The 21,455-nt window shown below is 39.3% G+C and overlaps 1 protein-coding gene across 4 annotated transcripts in view; it reads left to right on the top strand.

The window, feature by feature from the left end:
- The window catches only part of otogl (otogelin like), a 148,907-nt gene that overhangs the window by 21,061 nt on the left and 106,391 nt on the right, over positions 1–21,455 (top strand). For all 4 annotated transcript variants that reach the window (XM_033038224.1, XM_033038222.1, XM_033038225.1 and 1 more), the window contains 8 exons: positions 3,314–3,441; positions 5,618–5,724; positions 5,809–5,915; positions 7,693–7,818; positions 10,110–10,218; positions 10,923–10,969; positions 12,810–12,955; positions 19,860–19,992. In XM_033038224.1, the coding sequence (XP_032894115.1) occupies positions 3,314–3,441; positions 5,618–5,724; positions 5,809–5,915; positions 7,693–7,818; positions 10,110–10,218; positions 10,923–10,969; positions 12,810–12,955; positions 19,860–19,992 (903 nt within the window). The remainder of the gene's footprint in view (positions 1–3,313; positions 3,442–5,617; positions 5,725–5,808; positions 5,916–7,692; positions 7,819–10,109; positions 10,219–10,922; positions 10,970–12,809; positions 12,956–19,859; positions 19,993–21,455) is intronic.

The following is a 21,455-nucleotide window of genomic DNA, read 5'->3' as shown; positions in this document are numbered from 1 at the left end:
CAGGAATTGAAGAACATCGCAATTGATACCTTGATTACATAGAAAAATATTAGTGCAAATTTTGTGTACAGAAATATTCGCCGGTTTAATGAGATAAATGCTCAGGTTATCTATTTTAGGAATGTTGTTTGAAGTATAAATTGCGGGATGGATATCAGAGGAACTGCCTTGTTTATCTCTGACTTGGGCCAGGGATATTTTTCTGTCCGCGTTTGAGGGTAGATAAGGCCTAGAATAGAAGCCTGAAGATTAAATGCGTTGTAACGCTTTACTCTTTTGCATGTAAACAAACACAGCAAGACCACCAAGCAGTGGTAGTTATATACAGACCACCAAACAGCAGTATGGAGGTTGGGGATAGCATCAAGCAGGAAATTGGGGATGTGTGTAGCAAAGGTACAGCAGTTATCATGGGTGATTTTAATCTACATATAGATTGGGCCAACCAAATTGGTAGTAGCGCTGAGGAGAAGGATTTCCTGGAATGTACGTGGGATGTAGAAGAACCGACTTGAGGGCAGGCCATCCCAGACTGGGTATTGTGTAATCAGTCTGAAACGTTGCCTATTTCCTTCGCTCCATAGATGCTGCTGCACCCGCTGAGTTTCTCAAGCACTTTTGTCTACCTTCGATTTTCCAGCATCTGCAGTTCCTTCTTAAACATTGTGTAATGATTAGTTAGCGATCTTGTTGTGCAGAGCCCCTTGGGTAACAGTGACCATAATATGGTGGAATTCTGCATTAAGTTGGAGAGTGACACAGCTAATTCAGAGACTTGGGTCCTGAACTTAAAGGAAGGAGTCTTTGAAGGTGTGAGGCGGGAATTAGCTATGAAAGGCTGGCAAATTATACTTAAAGGGTTGACTGTGGAGATGCAAAGGCAAAGATTTAAAGACCGCATGGATGAACTCCAAACATTGTTCATCCCTGTCTGGTGAAAAAATAGAATGTGGGAGGTGGCTCAACCGTGGCTAAGGAGGGAAATCAAGGATAGTGTTGAATTCAAGGAAGAGACATATAAATTGGCCAGAGGAAGGAGCAAACCGGAGGACTGGGAAAATATTAGGACTCAACAGAGAAGGACAAAGGGGTTAATTAAGAGAGGGGGAAAGAGCATGAAAGAAAGCTTGCGGGGAATATAAAAACTCTAAAAGCTTCGTTAGATATGTAAAAGGAAGAGACGGGTGAATTCATAATGGGAAACAAGGAAATGGCAGAACAGGTAAACGAGTACTTTGATTCTGTCTTCACTAAGGAAGACACAAACAATCTCCCAGAAATACTAGGGGACCATGGATCTAGTGGGAGGGAATAACTGAAGGGAATCTACATTAGTCATGAAAGGGTGTTAGGTAAACTGTTGGGACTCAAGGCAGATTAATCCCCAGGGCCTGATGGTCTGCATCCCAGAGTACTCAAGGAGGTGGCCTAGAAATCATGGATGCATTGGTGATCATTTTCCAGTGTTCTCTCGACGTTGGATCAGTTATTATGGACTGAAGGGTAGCCAATATAACTCCACTTATTAAGAAAGGAGGGAGGGAGAAAATGGGGAATTATAGACCAGTTAGCCTTACATCAGTAGTGGGGAAAATGCTCGAGTCGATTGTTAAGGATGTTATAGCAGCGCATTTGGAAAGCAGTGACAGGATCGGGAAAATTTAGCATGGATTTATGAAGGGGAAATCATGAAATCTTCTGGAATTTTTTGAGGATGTAACAAGTAGAATGGATAAGGGAGAGCCAATGGATGTGGTGAATCTGGACTTTTAAAAAGCCTTTGACAAGGTCCCACTCAAGAGATTAGTATGCAAAATTAGAGCACATGGTATTGGGGGTAGGGTATTGACGGATAGAGAACTGGTTGGCAGACAGGAAGGAAAGTGTAGGAATTAATGGTTCCTTTTCAGCATGGCAGGCAGTGACTAGTGGGGTGCCGCAAGATTCACTGCTGGGACCCCAGTTATTTACAATATATATATTAATGATTTAGACGAGGAAATTAAATGTGACATCTTCAAGTTTGCGGATGACACAAGGCTGGGTGGCAGTGTGAGCTGTGATGAGGGTACAATGAGGCTGCAGGGTGGCTTGGATAGGTTGGTTGAGTGGGCAGATGCACGGCAGATGCAGCATAATGTGGATAAATGTGAGGCTAACCACTGGTGGCAAGAACAGGAAGGCAGTTTATTATCTGAATGGTGTCAGATTAGGAAAAGGGGAGGTGCAACGAGACCTGGGAGTGCTTGTATATCTGTCACTGAAAGTAAGCATGCAGGTACAGTAGGCAGTGAAGAAAGCTAATGGCATGTTGGCCTTCATCGTGAGAGGATTTGAGTTTAGGAGCAAGGAGGTCCTACTGCAGTTGTACAGGGCCCTGGTGAGACCGCACCTGGAGTCCGCACCTGGAGTATTGTGTGCAATTTTAGTTTCCTAATTTGAGGAAGGGCATTATTGCTATTAAGAGTAGGTTGACCAGGTTAATTCCCGGGTTGGCGGGACTGACAAATGATGAAATAATGGGTCGACTGGACTTGTATTCACTTGAATTTGAAGGATGAGGGGGATCTTGTAGAAACATATAGCTGTGGAATGATCTTTTTTTAATATATAAATGTAAATTCTAGTTTTGTATTATAGATTTATTTTGAAGATCTAGATCAGCGTTTCTCAACCTTTTTACCCTTGCGGAACCCTTGAAATAATTTTCATGTCTCAGGGAACTCCTACATAAAAATTATTATATATTTATTAATCTCTTTCTTTCTCTTTCATAAACTTATAGTTCATAAGGCAAGCATAATATATTTTTCTGCTAACTGGTTTAAGCAAAAAATAATTCACGTTTTTCCTCAAGTTATTGACATTGCAAAAAACCCCCCTAAAATCAAAATGTTTGTTCAAAACTGCAGCAAAGGCAAACAGAAGAACTAACCTTGGGGGTGGGGGTGGGGGAAGGGGGGAAGGGGGGGGGGGGGGGGGGACCTCTCGCGGAACCCTAGTGTTCTGGGGAACCCCGGTTGAGAAGTGCTGGTCTAGATATTTGATTTAGTGTGCATCTGTGTAATAGCAGTGCTTAATAAGTTCAGACATGACAAACGTTTTGGAACCATTTTAAATAACCTTGACCTATGTATATTTGGGTCCACAGATCTTAAAGATTTCATAGTGTCAGCAGATTTTATCACAGGCTCAGTGTACAGTGAGCATATATGGCCATGAAAGAGAGTCCGTCAGTATTTTCAGTGACCTCCTCATTGTAAAATAGAATGCATTATATTAACCTTCTGTAACACACATATCATTTTTTCAGATATGGTGACTGAGGATGTAGCTGTCTTTGGAAACAGTTGGATGTCACAATCTCCCTTTGATTCCCCATGTGAATCTGTTCCATTTGATTTCCCTAGTCCATGTCGGCACAAAGAAGCAGAAATTAACGTTAGTGCCTTCTGTATTACTCTATCATTGCAAATGCTTGGGACTCTAAAATCTTGAATAGGAATTAATTGCTTATGAAAAAACTGCATTGAAATACTAAACTGAAATGCCTAAATGCCTTATTTACTGTAAATATCTATGATTCTGTGGGTTATAGTTCAATTGCAGCACTGGCGTTAATTATACTGTGGGGTTTTGATATGTTTATGTCCTTTATGAGATTAATACGATGACAAAGGTAGCTAGAATTAAGAAGATAAATGAATACTGTATTAGAAACTTTCAGAAGGCTTTCGACAAGGTCCCACATAAGAGATTAGTATACAAACTTAAAGCACATGGTATTGGGGGTTCAGTATTAATGTGGATAGAGAACTGGCTGGCAGACAGGAAGCAAAGAGTAGGAGTAAACGGGTCCTTTTCAGAATGGTAGGCAGTGACTAGTGGGGTACCGCAAGGCTCAGTGCTGGGACCCCAGCTATTTACAATATATATTAATGATCTGGATGAGGGAATTGAATGCAACATCTCCAAGTTTGCGGATGACACGAAGCTGGGGGGGGCAGTGTTAGCTGTGAGGAGGATGCTAGGAGGCTGCAAGGTGACTTGGATAGGTTGGGTGAGTGGGCAAATGCATGGCAGATGCAGTATAATGTGGATAAATGTGAGGTTATCCACTTTGGTGGCAAAAACAGGAAAGTAGACTATTATCTGAATGGTGGCCGATTAGGAAAAGGGGAGATGCAACGAGACCTGGGTGTCATGGTACACCAGTCATTGAAAGTAGGAATGCAGGTGCAGCAAGCAGTGAAGAAAGCAAATGGTATGTTAGCATTCAAAGGATTTGAGTATAAAAGCAGGGAGGTTCTACTGCAGTTGTACAGGGTCTTGGTGAGACCACACCTGGAGTATTGCGTACAGTTTTGGTCTCCTAATCTGAGGAAAGACATTCTTGCCCTAGAGGGAGTACAGAGAAGGTTCACCAGACTGATTCCTGGGATGGCAGGACTTTCATATGAAGAAAGACTGGATAGACTCGGCTTGTACACGCTGGAATTCAGAAGATTGAGGGGGGATCTTATAGAAACTTACAAAATTCTTAAGGGGTTGGACAAGCTAGATGCAGGAAGATTATTCCCGATGTTGGGGAAGTCCAGAACAAGAGATCACAGTTTAAGGATAAGAGGGAAGTCTTTTAGGACCGAGATGAGAAAATCATTTTTTACACAGTGGTGAATCTGTGGAATTCTCTGCCACAGAAGGTAGTTGAGGCCAGTTCATTGGCTATATTTAAGAGGGAGTTAGATGTGGCCCTTGTGGCTAAAGGGATCAGGGGGTATGGAGAGAAGGCAGGGATGGGATACTGAGTTGGATGATCAGCCATGAACATATTGAATGGCGGTGCAGGCTCGAAGGGCCGAATGGCCTACTCCTGCACCTATTTTCTATGTTTCTATGAAAGGCTCAGAATTAATTTAATGTACATCAATTTTAGATTATGAGGGATAAACTTTCTGATAAAGAAAATAGTTAAAGCTATTGAACAGTTGTTTCACCTTTGAATTGTATTTTATTCAGTCTGTTTTCCCTGATATTCATTGATATCAAGATCCGAGAAAGGTATTTAGACTTTTTTGGTTGTGAATTTCATTTGCCCCAATTTTACAACATTTCGAATGAAAATGTGTTGCTTGATTTCACTCCGAAAACCTTGGTTCTGATTTCAAGATTATGTACCCACAACTTGGCCTGGTGTATCAAGCCAACCAGGAGAAATTTGACAGTCAGACTCGATATGATATTAGTATATGATATGTAGCAAAGGGAAACATTTTAATCTTAAAAAAATGAAAACAAATTAAAACCAAGAAGAAGAATTTCTCTCTCACTCTGAAGAAGGGTCTTGACCCGAAACGTCACCCATTCCTTCTATCCAGAGATGCTGCCTGCCCAGCATTTTGTGTCTGTCTTTGGTGTAAACCAGCATCTAACTACAGTTGAATAATTTAACAATATATGGCAAATTTACTTTGCATTTTATAATCAACAGTCTGATCACAACATATGACTTGACAACTAGGTGATATGAAAATTACAATCATAATTTCTGTGCAGGTGTTTTGAAAAATATATTGCGGAATAGTTATTCAGTGTGGTTCTTTTCAATTTAATTCAGGATATCATTGCAAAATGTGAAGTACTGGTTGGTTTCCCATTTTTTACTTGTCGTGAAAATGTCCAGCCGAATTCATATGTCGCCAGCTGTATTAATGATCTGTGCAAGTAAGTGCTCCTTTTGTAACCAAATTTATTACAAATTTAAATATTCAAATTACTGGTGAGTTAGCATATTGTTCCGTTGCACAGGGTGGATGACACTGAAACTCAATGCCGTGCCTTAAAAGAATATGCCAGGGCATGTGCTCATGCAGGCAATCCCATAACAGATTGGAGTGATGATTTTCCTGCTTGCAGTAAGTTGTTTTTTTTTGTTATTTTATACGTAATTGCTTTTGACCTTGAAAACAACAAACAAAATATGACCACTAACAGTTCCATGATCCATTGAACAAGGAGAGTATTGCAGAGAAAGTGTGGATTGTTTGTAAAAGGAGTAGATTTTCCCTAATCCTTTAATTTAATGTATGTGGGATTTAATTTGTAATACCTTGCAACTATTTTTGGGGCATAGTTTGGGCACCTCGATGTGAGGTGATTGTCCAGACTTTAAATTTGTGGGACTTTGGGGGTCCCGTGGAAAAAATCTACCAAAAACCATTAGTCATGAAGACACAAGGCACTGTAGATTCTAGAAATTTGTGTAAAGGACAATGTTCTGGAGTAACTCAGCAGGTCAGACAGGACACACTACCTAACCATGTCCTCCAAAGAGGCTGCGTGACCTGCTAGGTTACTCCAGCCCTTTTTGTTTCATCATTGGTGATGAGCTGAGGAGCCATCTGAACTCTCTATCTGCAGTTGTAATCAGGTCCCACAATGTAGTCTGTTTTAATCACCCTCCAGTGCCTTGCAACAGCCAAGCACTAATACCAATGCTCAAGTACACTTAACGTTTATGTAGTTTGAAGACTAATATTCATCACTCCTCAGTTTTCTTGGTTTGACCAACACTGAATCTCTGTCACCGCAGGCCCAGACATATGGGTCCACTTACCAGAACTATTTATTTCTCCAGAAACAAAAAGGTCTTGATTTGAGGATTATTTGTTCTGGGACCGAACTGTGTGCACTGTTTTGAAAGGTTAATTTGTAAATCAGGTGTTTCATGGGTGGATCTTTCCTTAAATCTTTAATAATTTGCCAAATAATGGTGAACACTTGATTTCTAGCTTTAATGTTGGGAAACCAACTGTGCATCTGTTTGGATGGACACAGAATGATGCTGTAGGGCAAAGTGGCAAGTGATGTATCTGCTTTGTAACACAATGAATGGTAACAAGCTCAGGCAATAGCAAGAGTTTGATGGTTTAACCTCTTCAAATGTGTATCCACTTTGCCACAATTCATTTGAGAATACATTATGAAAGTGATCAATAATGGATGGGATTTATATAGCGCCTTTCTAATACTCAAGGCGCTTTACATCGCATTATTCATTCACTCCTCAGTCACACTCGGTGGTGGTAAGCTACTTCTGTAGCCACAGCTGCCCTGGGGCAGACTGACGGAAGCGTGGCTGCCATTCTGCGCCTACGGCCCCTCCGACCACCACCAATCACTCACACACATTCACACACATTCACACATAGGCAAAGGTGGGTGAAGTGTCTTGCCCAAGGACACAACAGTATGCACTCCAAGCGGGATTCGAACCGGCTACCTTCCGGTCGCCAGCCGAACACTTAGCCCATTGTGCCATCTGTCGTCCCATTGTATCAATCATTACAATCAATCATTGTAATAGTTTGATAAATCACTTTCACTCCAAACTATCTTACCTTGGAAACACATTCCCAAGATAACACCAAATTAATATTTCTATGGCAGAGATTGATTGATATTTCATATAGGAAGAATGTCTTTATATAATAAAGACAAAAAATAGATGAATTGTGCACCATTTCACTTGCATTACCGCTACTCATAATAACAAAATTCATTTTTACACTGTAGTGATACATGCAACATCAATATAAGCCAGTCGGTCATCCTCTTCTTTAAAAAAATGCTTTCTTCTCTGTAAATTGTGCTGAATCAAAACATTTGTATTGAACCTTTGTTATATTTCAGTTAATCAGTGTGAAGATAGTTTTGTTCATCGCGACTGTATTAGCTGCTGTCCACCGACTTGCACATTTGAAAAGGAGTGTTTGGGGAGTAGCCTACACTGCCTGGATGGTTGTTACTGCCCTGATGGTGAGAAATTCATTTAGTTTTTTAATGTCAATTTAAAAATAAAGTTTCTGTTTTTCAATGTGATGAACAATCTCTTTCCAGTACTTCATTTGCCTATGTCTGGTATTGAAGTTGGGAGAAAGTCACTTTGAGTGACATTGTATTCCCATTGTATAATTGTACTGCTCTCTAAATGTATTTAGAGGCATAAATGAACTTGCCATAGGACAAGTTATGAGATTGAATTTACATTAGCAATATTATGCAATGGTAACATTAACTAGGAGGATTTATTTCAAATTTTCCATCTCAAAAGATGTAGCATTATTTTAGTGTTGGTGACTTTATTGCCTCAATACTGTCAGGGAGAAGCTGCAGTTTTAATTTAAATGTACTCTATGCTATAAAGGGTACATTCATATGTAGGATTTATCCCAGCTGAAAACTTAAAGCAGTAAAAATACACAATGGAGTCTTGAGTTTCTAATAAATTGGATTGATCTCTATTTTGTCAAAATCAGTACAGAAAGTCCAAGTCGTTCTCAACTTGATGTTTGTAATTGAGAAAATATTATACGTGAATTTGGGACTGTCCTCAGAACTGAGTATGTCCTCAGAATTATCTAAACACTATAGGCAGTTTCTACCTTTTTGCACTAGCCTTTGAAAAGCTTAAAAATATATATCTTGGGCATAAGGAATGGTATAATAGTTTTGAAATATTATCATAAACATTCTTGGAACCTTACTAATATAGTTCTATTTCATTCAGAAACATAACGTGTTCTATAGTTCTTCACACTGTGTTTTTGATTTTCTGTTTTTGGATTGAATTCTGTTTTTAATTTGTGTCTCTGTGATGTCTTTATTATTTGTTATATTCCGATTATATGTTATTCCGATTAAATGTCTATTATTGTTATGTCTGTATTCTTTCTTTATGTCCTGCACGGAGAGGACGCTGGCGCTGTTTGTTCGCCGCTTCTCCGTTTGCTATTGTCTGTTACTATTGTAAAGCGACTTTGAGTCTTAGAAAAGCGCTATAAAAATAAAATTTATTATTATTATTATATAATTTTTAAAAGTCCTATTCATGTTTCTCTCGGTAATGGTAGATTGACACTGCAATGGTCTTTTGATGAATGCATCTTCAACTGTTTTAATCAAACTCTATCTGGTTTGCATGCTTAAATATATAAGAAACTTTCTTAAGGAAACTATTTTTATAGATGTTTCTTCTAAAATGCTGCCTGGCCAAGATAGAATTTTGGCACATTTTGTTTTGCAACACACGTATACATTTTTATACAATTTATAGCTTTTTCATCATTTCCACCCACTTCTGGATGTTAATGAAACTGATGTGAATTTTAGCATTTCATGTTTTGCTGTTATATTTTAATAAAAGATCGAGTGAACAATAAGGACAAGCCAAATAGCTTTTTATTAGACTGAAGGTAATTGGAATGTAATCATACAAAATCCTTTTTAGTACCTCTATCAAATTTACACCAGTGCAGAGAAGCACAGTGTAGCGTGGTTTATGGAAGTAACTTACTTGGCATGTGCTTGCACTCGTCATTGTTCTTGGGGTCAAACATTTAGCAACTATACATGAGCACAGGGAAATTTTTGCAGAATTCCCATCACAATTCTTCTGCAGTTGTATAGGGCTCTGGTGAGACCACATCTGGAGGATTTTGTACAGTTTTGGTCTCCTAATCTGAGGAAGGACAGCCTTGTGATTGAGGCAGTGCAGCGTAGGTTCACGAGATTGATCCCTGGGATGGCGGGACTGTCATATGAGGAAAGATTGAAAAGACTAGGCTTGTATTCACTAGAGTTTAGAAGGATGAGGGGGGATCTTATAGAAACATATAAAATTATAAAAGGACTGGACAAGCTGGATGCAGGAAAAATGTTCCTAATGTTGGGCGAGTCCAGAACCAGGTGCCACAGTCTTAGAATAAAGGGGAAGCCATTTAAGAATGAGGTGAGAAAAAACATTTTCACCCAGAGAGTTGTGAATCTGTGGAATTCCCTGCCACAGAGGGCAGTGGAGGCCAAATCACTGGATGGATTTAAGAGAGAGTTAGATAGAGCTCTAGGGGCTAGTGGCATCAAGGGATATGGGGAGAAGGCAGGCACGGGTTATTGATAGGGGACGATCAGCCATGATCACAATGAATGGCGGTGCTGGCTCGAGGGGCCGAAAGGCCTCCTCCTGAACCTATTTTCTATGTTTCTAATTCACCATGTCATTTTAAGACAACGGAATTATTTTGTGTGCATTTTTTCTAATTGTTTTTTAGGACTTGTCATGGAAAATGGAACTTGTATATCTATGTCTGATTGTCCATGTGTATATCATGGCACCGCCTACCCAATAGGATCTCACTTACAGGAGGGCTGCAATATGTGGTATGTTTCAGCATAGAAAATAGCATACTGTAATTTGAAAAATCATAAGTTACAGAGAAAGGTTGAACAAGTTAGGTCTTTATTCTTTGGAGCGCAGAAGGTTAAGGGGGGACTTGATAGAGGTCTTTAAAATGATGAGAGGGATAGACAGAGTTGACGTGGATAAGCTTTTCCCATTGAGAGTAGGGAAGATTCAAACAAGAGGACATGACTTGAGAATTAAGGGACAGAAGTTTAGAGGTAACATGAGGGGAAACTTCTTTACTCAGAGAGTGGTAGCTGTTTGGAATGAGCTTCCAATGGAAGTGGTGGAGGCAGGTTCAATTTTATCATTTAAAAATAAATTGGATAGGTATATGGACGGGAAAGGAATGGAGGGTTATGGTCTGAGCGCAGGTAGATGGGACTAGGGGAGAATAAGTGTTCGGCACGGACTAGAAGGGCCGAGATGGCCTGTTTCCGTGCGGTAGTTGTTATATGGTTATATATGGTTATAAAAATTAAAAGCGGCAACAGATTTATCTTTTAATTGTTTAGCAGCTTTTAAGTGAGTAATGCTTAATTGTTTTACAGACTTTCAATATTTTTGTCCATTTACTACTCACTAGTCCATGATTATTTTGGTGTATTGATATATTGTAAGTCATGCATAGTTATTCAATTTTAACACGACTTAACAAAACTGGAATGTTTAATGTTTGCAGCATCTGCAGAGGTGGTGTTTGGAATTGTACAAACAGCGATTGCCCAGGTAATATACGTCCTTTGTACAGTTTTTAATCACAATTTTTAATTAAATGTAACATATTGATAATATACTCAACTCAGAATAAAGTGCCATTATTACCTTATTGGGTAGATTAAAGGTGAATAATGTATTTAAACTATCCTATTAAGTTTGATAATGAAAGATGCTGATTTTTCTCTACATAAGATCGATGGTTTCAGTCACATTCTCACTTCCAATCAGAAGTTGGAAGATTAACATTTCTTACTCCAGAATTTGATCTTGTGATCCATGCTAACAGTCCAGAACTATACTGAGGAATTGTTCCATTGGTGAAATCCCTACATGAATACAATCAAGCTCTCTACAGTCTACAGATACAGGATTAAGGTGATATTATTTAGTGTAGGATAAAGTCTGATAAAATTTGACTAAAGATGGTTCAAAGGTCTTTAATGATGTAGATGGGAGTTCAGGATAACACTCTAGTTGATGAAAGTACTGTTCCGTTGCCTGATAAGAGCTGAGAAGAAACTGAACTTTTTTTTGTAAGATAGAAAAATTAAATACTAGAATATGGCTTTAAGGCGAGAGGGACAAAGGTTGAAGCTGAATTTTAGTTTATTGTTATGTGTACCGAGGTACAGTGAGTGACAAGCCTTTGTTGTGTGCTAACCAGTCAGTGGAAAGACAATACATGATTACAATCGAACCATCTACAGTGTATAAAGGGAATAATTAGTGCAAGATAAGTCCAATATATTCTGATTAAAGATAGTCCGTGGGTCTCCAATAAGGTAGATAGTAGTTCAGGACTGCTCTCTGGTTGTGGATAGAGTGGTTTAGTTGCCTGATAAGAGGGAAGAAACTGTCTCTAAATCTGGAGATGTGTGTTTTCACACTTCTGTACCTCTTCCCTGATGGGATAGGGGAGGAGAGGGAGTGACCGGGGTGAGACTTGTCCTTGATTATGCTGCTGGCCTTGCTGAGGCAGTGTGAAGTGTATATGGAGTCAATAGAAGGGAGGTTGTTTTGTGTGAGGGGCTGGGCGGTGTCCACAATTCTCTGCAATTTCTGGTGGCCCTGGATGGAGCTGTTCCCAAACCAAGCTGTGAAAGATCCCGATAAAATGCTTTCTAGGGCACATCTGTAGAAGTTGGTGAGAGTTGTTGGGAACATGCCAAACTTCCTAGGCCTTCGAAGGAAGTAGAGGTGTTGATGTGGTTTCCTGGTAATGGCGAGGTGTGCCAGGAAAAAGGTGGTCTTGGTCAAAGGAGATGTCCAGGGCAATTTTATTTGCACAGAGGGTGATGAGTGGTGTGCGGTGTCTGAGGTTATGGGGAGAAGGCAGGAGAATGGGGTTAGGAGGGAGAGGTAGATCAGCTGTGATTGAATGGCAGAGTAGACTTGATGGGTCAAATGGCCTAATTCTACTCCTGTTCTTTATGACCTAATGAGTCCCTGGAACGTGCTGCCAAGGTTGGTGGTTGAAAGAGATACGTTAGTGGCATTTAAGGCACTTTTGAATAGATATGCATATGCAAAGAATGGAAGGATATGGATTATATGCAAGTAGATAAGTGAGTCTTGGTATAGGTAGACACAAAAAGCTGGAGTAACTCAGCGGGACAGGCAGCATCTCTGGAGAGAAGGAATGGGCGACGTTTCGGATCGAGACATTTCATCATGTTTGGCACAGGCATTGAGGGCCGAAGGGCCTGTTCTTGTGGTGTACAGCTCCATGTGCTACGTTCTAAAGTTAGTCTCTCAGCTATTTACTTAAGATTGTTCCAGATAGTTTGGAATAGCCTGAGGATATGAAAAACTTCAAAATGAAAACGTAACAAACACTCTTTTCTTTTAGCTGAATGCTCAGTCACAGGAGACATGCATTTTACCACCTTTGATGGTCGGATTTTTACATTCCTTGGCACATGCCAGTATATCTTTGCAAAGAGCCACAGAAATAACAAGTTCACTGTGACATTACAGAATGCACCTTGTGGCCAGGTAACACAATACGTATCCTTTTTAGATTGAAATGTAGCATTAAAAATTCTATTGATATTTAAATTACACGCTGGTTCTTTTATAATTTGACTGTCGGTAATAAGAGAGTAAAATGTTGGCGCGTAAAATGAACAATAAGAAATCAGCTGGAACATTTTGCAACAGTGTCTCCAGTTTCACAAAAGCACTTTGTAATCTGGTCAGTCAGTGATTTCCAAGACACCAAGGCTGTCATCTATTTCAAATAATTGTAAGGTGAATTGTCATGGTTCACGTACTCTGAGCTGATGACTCACGATGACCATTTTTCAAAGTGTACTTACATTGCCAGGAATGCGTTTGAAACCTTTGGGCTGGAAATTAAAACATTCCAAACAAATTATATCAAAAGAATATATCTTTTGATGAAGGGATTGAAAGAGGTAAAAATCTGATTCATTGAAATGCAGGCATTAGATGGAACTCAGTTTTGAACTCCCTGAATGCTGAAAACCCAGCGATTATCTCGGCCTGATAGCATGCACAGGAATGGGAGCTGTAAACTACAGGAAATCTCTGTGAAGAAATCTGAAGAAGGGTTTCGACCCGAAACGCCACCCATTCCTTCTCTCCAGAGATGCTGCCGTTCCGTTGAGTTACTCCAGCTTTTTGTGTCTATCTTCGGTCTAAACCAGTATCTGCTGTTCCTTCCTACAAATCTCCATGCTATGTCTGCATTGGCCAATCCATTGCATACCTATTCAGTTTTCTCTTGAGATTTTCCATATCATCTGTCCACATTAACTTTGGGCAGTCCTTTTTAGCAAATCCACCAACAGGAAAATAAACAGCTAAAGATAACCGAAGTGAAGGCAGGGAACATTACTTTGCATAGGTTGCACATCTGAGCACAGTTTACTAAGATGAAACATGTGGGCAGCAGCTTATCACATCTTGAGATCTGAAGCTGAAGGGATACAGCATAAATCCTATGATATAGAGAACATGGGCATGGCCGCACTATGACTGGATATAGAAAAAAATAACCAGAAAATGGAAACAATGCTACTTTCCAACAAAAGGTCTATGAGACAGAAGGTCTCGTGAACAATCTATGATTTGTTCCAGAAGAAAAGAAAGCTCAGGAAAGAAAGAATTCCAAAGTCTGCAGCAATCTGGTCTGTTAACAGCTTTTGGCTCAAATATATCTTTCCCCTGTAAGTTGATGGAAGTGCAAACTGGAAACAGGAGGGTAAAGCACACAGGATATCAGGGATAGATAAAAATGCTAGAGAAACTCAGCGGGTGAGGCAGCATCTATGGAGCAAAGGAATAGGTGACGTTTCGGTCGAGACCCTTCTTCAGACTGGAAGTTATTTTCAATTATTAATTTTTAGGAGCGGAATGGCACTGGTTAGGCCAGTATTTATTACCAATCCCTTGAGAAGGAGATGGCGAATTAAGATGGTGATATTTTTAAGGCAGAGATAGACAAATTCTTGATTAGAACAGGTGTCGAGGGTTATGGGGAGAAGGCAGGAAAATGGGATTAGGAGGCAGAGATCAGCCATGATTGAATGGCGTAGACTCAATGGGCCGAATGGCCTAATTCTACTCCTATAACTAGTGAACCTCTGTGATTCTGGTGAAGATGCGCCTGCAGTGATGTAGGGCAAGAGGTTCCAGAATGATGAGGGAACTACAATATAGTTCTGGGTCAGCATGGTGTGCCACTTGGAGGGCAACCTGCAGGGGGTGGCATTCCTTGCACCTGCTGTTCTCATGCTAAGTGCTAGAGATGATGGACTTGGAGGTGCCATTGGAGTCGCAGGTCTGCATTTTGTAGATGGTGCACACTGCAACCACCATATGTTGGCATTGGGGGTGAATGAATATTTAGAGTGGTTGATGGGGTACTAATAAAGGACCCCTTCTTATAATTGACCCCCTCAACCCCTTATAATTGAAATCTGGAGCTATCAGTTCCAATAAGCTGTTAAAGCTAAGTAAATTAAAAACTCAAAACTGTGATTCTATTTCAACTCAAGAGAGTTTAATTGTCAAATGTACTGACAATGGAACAATGACATTCATACAAGCAGCAGCATAACAGGCCTGTAAACACAACACTCATAGATTACATAATACATTTTAAAAAATCCAATAAATTAAAAATACAATATTAATACAAAATGACTGAAGTCCGTAGTGCAACCAAGACAGTTCATAGTTTGGTTAATGTTTGTAGCAGTCAAGTGTCTAATGGTTGTGGGTAGAGTCATTTTCCTTTTAAACTGTGAATTCCAGAATGGTTTTCTTGGCTAAACCCTCAAAATGTGACTTTCCGAAGTTGAATGATTCTATTGTACTATTAACTATTTCCATTACAAGGCATATCTCAAACTGTAATTGTGCCAAGACTGCTCTGCCTTTGACCTGCTCCATCATCTCCTACTTGTTACATAATGTGAGACCTAATACCCCCCCTTCACATAGGTCTTTCGAACCATTGCTTCAGTTAACAATACAGTATTGTATCCGTGGTTAAGTTTGCCCTCCTATTGCACTCATTTCTTTTCACTTCCAAGTTTGTCCCTGGTAGATTGAAGTCACCAATATCAACTACTAAGTTCATATTCTGTGAACTTCTAGGTGAAAATTCCAATAATTAATTTCCATTTTATTTAGTTCTCTCATTCCTATACAGAGGGTTCTAGCATCTGGTTCAGATAAGTAGATAGTACAAACAGAGAACTGTAGATGCTGGTTTATACCAAAGTGACGTTTCAGATCGAGACCCTTCTTCAGACTAAAAGTAGGGATGAGAAGGGGGTGGGGAGGCGAGAAAAAGGCTTGTTTCTCAGCTCCAGCTCTTCACCCACCCACCCCTACTTTCAGTCTGAAGAAATGTCCCGACCTGAAATGTCACCTATCATTTTCCTCCAGAGATGCTGCCTGACCCGCTGAGTCACTCCAGCACTTTGTGTCTATTTTAAGCAGATAGTATATATCTGGTGTTCATTTATACATTTATTTATGTTCAGAACCTACAGATTTCTTAAAATCATGGCATGTTAATGCTTAATCTAAAAACATTTGCAGGTTAACACAATGGCACAAGTCCACCTGATTCATTTTTGGTTTAGTTTAGTATTGTCACATGTCCAGTGAAAAGCTTTTTTTGTTGCGTGCTACCCAGTCAGCGAAAATACAATACACGATTATAATCAAGTCGTCCACAGTGCACTGAATCAGGATAATGGGAATAACATGTAGTGAGATTAAGAAGAACATAGTTAAAATAAGAAAAGTTGCTGTTGAAATAAAGATTTAAAAGAAGGAAGCAATTGTAATAAATGATAGTGGGTTCACATCTGGGACCAGCACACAAAGGGTCAACTGCTTTGGCGCTATCTTGAAAAGTTCCATCCGTTTGTTATCCATTTTCGTAAAGCTGACAATGATTATTGTAAACACAATAATTAATAATAGTTCACCTACTCTCAAATTATATATTGTACATTGGAATTAAGGTCTGTGTATTTAACAGTTGTATCACTTGATGCACTTCTGTCCTTAGCTGAATCTAAAGTGACAAGCATCACAGATCAAAATAATTATAATGTTAGCCAGAGCATGAAAGATTAATTTCTAATTTCCACAATGATGTAATCTATTACACTGCTAGATTTTCTTATGATTTAAATAATGTGAGTAAATTAGATAAAATTACACCTGAAAACTATGAAGCTAACACTGTAGAGATTGCAACAATGCTCTCTACAATAGTTGTAAACCATAGTTCCTGGGTGTGACATTTCTCTTTGATCCACTGTGTTGAGCACATGTGAAAATATAGCCCACTTATTTTTATTGAATCACAGAAGCTTATGTCAGACAAGGAGACTATTTCACCCATGGTGTCTGTGCCAGCCAAAATGAATGGCCACTTTTCTTTGCCTTTAAAATTGATGTCTCTTTGAATGTTCTTCCAGAGATTATTTCATTATGAGGGTTCTGCTACAACCATCTTTTTAAGCGGTAAATTCCTGATTTGCAGTTGTCTTTGGGTGAAAATAAATGTACTCCATCTGAATCCCCCACCAATTAATGACATATTCAAATCACTTTGCTATGGCCTCCATGATGGGCAAAGTAGGTCCTTTCTGCTCTCTCATTTTATGCATTTCTTAATTAAATCATCCTCAGTATGCTGAAGAAAAGCAACCACATAGATACTATTCTCTAAACCTTGAAAACATTCTAATAAATCTCATCTGCACCCTTTCTGATATTAGACAATAGGTGCAGGAGCAGGCCATTTGGCCCTTCGAGCCAGATCATGTGATCATGGCTGATCATCCCCAATCAGTACCCCATTCCTGCCTTCTCCCAGATCCTCCCAGAAAGGATCTATTATTAGATCCTTTCTGTAGCTGTGGCCTAATAAATCTATTATACAGTTATCGTAAATCTTCTTCCTGCTTCCATTTTCTCTGCCTCAGCCAATTAAAGCAAATGTCCACTCTGCTAGTTACAGATTATCTGCCGACCTATCAGCCCTGATGCAGGGTCTTGACCTAAAATGTCGACTATCCCTGTGCCTCCTGTTGAGTTCCTCCAGCAATTTGTTTTTGCTCCAGTAGACAAGGCAAAAAAGAGACACGATCCAAAACATACTGCCTCTTTGTTGTCTTATCTACTGACCTGCTACATTCAGGGATCTACCCAAGTGCACTGTCAGTGATCATTTCGTTGAACACCTCCGCTCAGTCCGCCTAAACGTACCTGATCTCCCGGTTGCTAAACACTTTAACTCCACCTCCCATTCCCACACTGACCTTTCTGTACTGGGCCTCCTCCATTGTCAGTGAGGCCCAATGCAAGTTGGAGGAACAGCACCTCATATTTCGCTTGGGCAGCTTACACTCCAGCTGTATGAACATTGACTTCTCTAACTTCAAGTAACCCTTGCTTTCCCTCTTTCTCCATCCCTCCCCCTTCCCAGTTCTCCGACCAGTCTGACTGTCCCCGATTGCATTTTATCTCTGTTTTGTTGTCACCTTGTCCTAGCTAACAATGATCTATTCTACGTTCCTTGATCTGCATCTCTTTTGTCTTGTTTTCACACCTTACCCTTCCTTATCTCTGTCTCCCCCTCCCCTGACTCTCTGTCTGAACAAGGGTCTTGATCTGAAACGTCACCCCTTCCCTTCTATCCAGAGATGCTACATGCCCCTCTGAATTACTCCACTACTTTGTGTCTATCTTTGGTGTTTACCATCTTCTGCAGCTCCTATACATACTCTATGGTTCCTCTATTCCTCCACACTTCATAATATTCTATCATTCCTCATGCATTCCCTCACCTTCTTTACTCTTCCAGATTGCATTACCTTTCAATTCTATGTGCTGAATTCAATCTTCACACTTACAGTGAGTATAACCAATGGTTGCTTCTTCGTCCCTCGCACAAAGCCATAGCAACTGAAGATAAACATCTGCATAAAATCCTACTGCCGATTTTTCATTTGTAATTGGACACTAGAAATCTGAAATTAAAACAGGAATGGGAGCGGTGTGAGTTACCAATCATTTGTGAAAGTAAATCCAGATTAAAGTTTCAAATGCACGCCTCTGTCTCCAGTCCTGAATCTTCCAGAGCTGTCTATGAGAAACCCTCAGTCATGCACACTGCAGTTGATGAAATTATTTTCAGAGGCAACTTCCAACATACTGCATAAGAAAATGTTTTTCTTCTCCACAACTAGTCTGATGAAACACTTTCTCCCAAAATGTGCATTTCTCTTCAAGTAATGTAATTATGTATAATTAATTTCTAGTCTATATTGAATTTTGTTCATGGATTTAAAAAGCTCAAGACTTAGAAAAACTTGTACATGCCTTTATTACTAGTAGGCTAGATTGTTGTAACGGTCTCCTTGCAGGTCTTCCGAAAAAAACTGTCAGGCAGCTACAGCTTGTTCAGAACGCTGTTGCTAGTTCTAACAAAGACCAAAAAATTTGAACACATTACACCAATTCTTAAATCCTTACATTGGCTCCCTGTATGTCAGAGAATTGATTTCAAAATCCTGCTGCTCACCTATAAATCACTACATGGTTTAGGGTCAAAGTATATCACTGACATGCTTCCACTATATAAGCCTTCTAGACCGCTAAGATCTTCTGAGACCAATCTGTTAGTGATTCCCAGAGTAAATACAAAACATGGGAAAGCAGGATTTAGTTACTATGCAACAAATAGCTGGAATAAACTTCCTGGAGATTTAAGACTTGCCTCAACTTTGACCACTTTTAAAAGAAGACTGAAAACTTTTATGTTTACTTTAGCTTTCAGCTAAATCTTAACTACATTGCACTTTTAACTTTTGCACTTTTTATAACGCATTTTTAATTTTGCTTTTATTTTCTTTTAATTCTTCTATTTTATTTCATTTTATTATTTCATTTTATTGTATGACATGTTTTTATGTGAAGCACTTTGAGTCTGCCTCGTGTATGAAATGTGCTATATAAATAACGTTGCCTTGCCTTGCCTTGCCTTTTATTTAATCATGCGTTTTGTAAAATGTCCACAAATGAATGAACCACAGGCTATTCTACAATAAGAAGGTGTTTATTTAAACCAAGTGTTTTCTGAATTCTGTGTTGGAAGTGCTGGGTGACATGGCTGCCGAGAAATGCAACACAGTCAGAAACACTAACGTGTTATATACAGAATGGCTGTGTGTTGTGCTCTGATACTGAACTCAATGGAATCACATTTCTGCAGCACCTTGTGCAGATAAATGTTCTGGGCTGCAGCTGAATCCCATAAGCCCATAACATGACAAAATAATACAATGTAAAGCTAACATCAAGATTATCCTGCAGAATCTAACAGAATTTTTTTTTTTTGCAGAATCTGGATCACAGTTGCATTCAGTCAGTAACCCTGGTGACAGAAGGTGATACAAGTAACCAAGTAACCTTAAGCAGGACAGGGGAAATCCACCTTGGCATCCACCAGGCAATTAGCCTGCCTTATAACAACGGTATTACTATTACAGAAACCTGCAAAGGGGGAATTATGTGCATTCCAGATGAGCGAGCTGCATCTCATTTACCAAAATAACGTGCAAATCGCAGCATCTCAAATAAATAGAATACATACTAAAAGTGCAAATGTATTAGAAGGATTTAAAAAAATGTGCTTTGAATGAATGCAGTGCAAAAAAAAAAGACTGTTACAAAGAGGTGTCATATGTGGACCTCCCCTTATTTAAGCAAGGTCACTATTATAGTGGCTTCATTGCTAAAGAGCGACTTGCATCTGTAGCTCATCAATTTTAATTATTGCTGGTGTGCATTCAAATATACAGGCCCCTCGCGCTTCACACGGGAGTTACCTTCCAGAAAAGCAGTAGGTAATTCAAAAACGTGTATATCAAACATACATTTAAACAGGCGTAAAGTTGAGGGCGTTATTTAAAAGAACCCCACATAAATTAGGTTTTGGCATTAATTAAACAGTGCGTTATTTGAAAACCACATGAAATGCGAGCTGCCATAATGCCTACGGATTTCAAATGCACCTTTAAAATCTCTGGCATTTTTTCTCTGTCTGATTATTTCTTATTTTGAACAATTCTTTATCCTGGTAAACACCCTGAGATTTCCAAGTGTTTTAAGTACCTTGTCTTTCTTCTATTTCATCCTGATGCTTATCACCCGGTCAGTTGCATCGTTAATACAGGTCTCATTGCGGCAAGTGCACAGCACTTCTTGGCACTGCAAAGTAGCTGCGTATCGGCTATCAACATGTGCCATGAAGTCGTACAGCACAGAAACAGGCCCTTTGGCCCACCATGTCAATGCTGCATGTTTGACCTATCTACACTAATGCCATTTACCTGCATTGGGTTTGTCACCTACAATGGGTGATTCAAGGTGCTTCTTAAATGTTGTGAGAATGTCTACGTTCATGGGATACATTAAATGTTGATTATCTATGGATTTCCTTATCATATGATGCAACTGGTTGATGTACTGATGTAGCTTACATTTATGTAATGATTGATTTAGTTTACTGCTGAAGAATGGCATTGAACATATCCCCATATCAGCATTAATATTTACATCAGGCTCCTATCTCTTTTATGCTGCTATTTCCCCACAACCTCAAAGGGATGAAATGCACAAAGTGCAGTACATGCATCTGAGACAAACTTACATTCAACATTTTTATATTTTACCTATCAATATTACATATAATAATTACCTATACCTATAATAGTCTTTGTATTTTTGGGTCTATTTGGGCAAAGATAGAGAAATTATCTTGCTGGCAGATTTTTTACCATAATGAAGCTTTTTGGTTATTATCCATCTAATTGGATTTTCAAAGCATGATCAAAGCATGGGGGGCGCTGTAATGGCGGCAGCCCTGTCAGCAGCGCGTTAGTTTTTTCAACTTTTTTTATTTTTTTAGTATGTTTTAAAGTATGTTTTTAATGTT

The sequence above is a fragment of the Amblyraja radiata genome, chromosome 19, assembly GCF_010909765.2.
Source record: "Amblyraja radiata isolate CabotCenter1 chromosome 19, sAmbRad1.1.pri, whole genome shotgun sequence".
Classification (NCBI taxonomy): Eukaryota; Metazoa; Chordata; class Chondrichthyes; order Rajiformes; family Rajidae; genus Amblyraja; species Amblyraja radiata.
The sequence above is the reverse complement of the archived record's forward strand: the minus strand, read 5'-3'. Positions and strand labels throughout refer to the sequence as shown.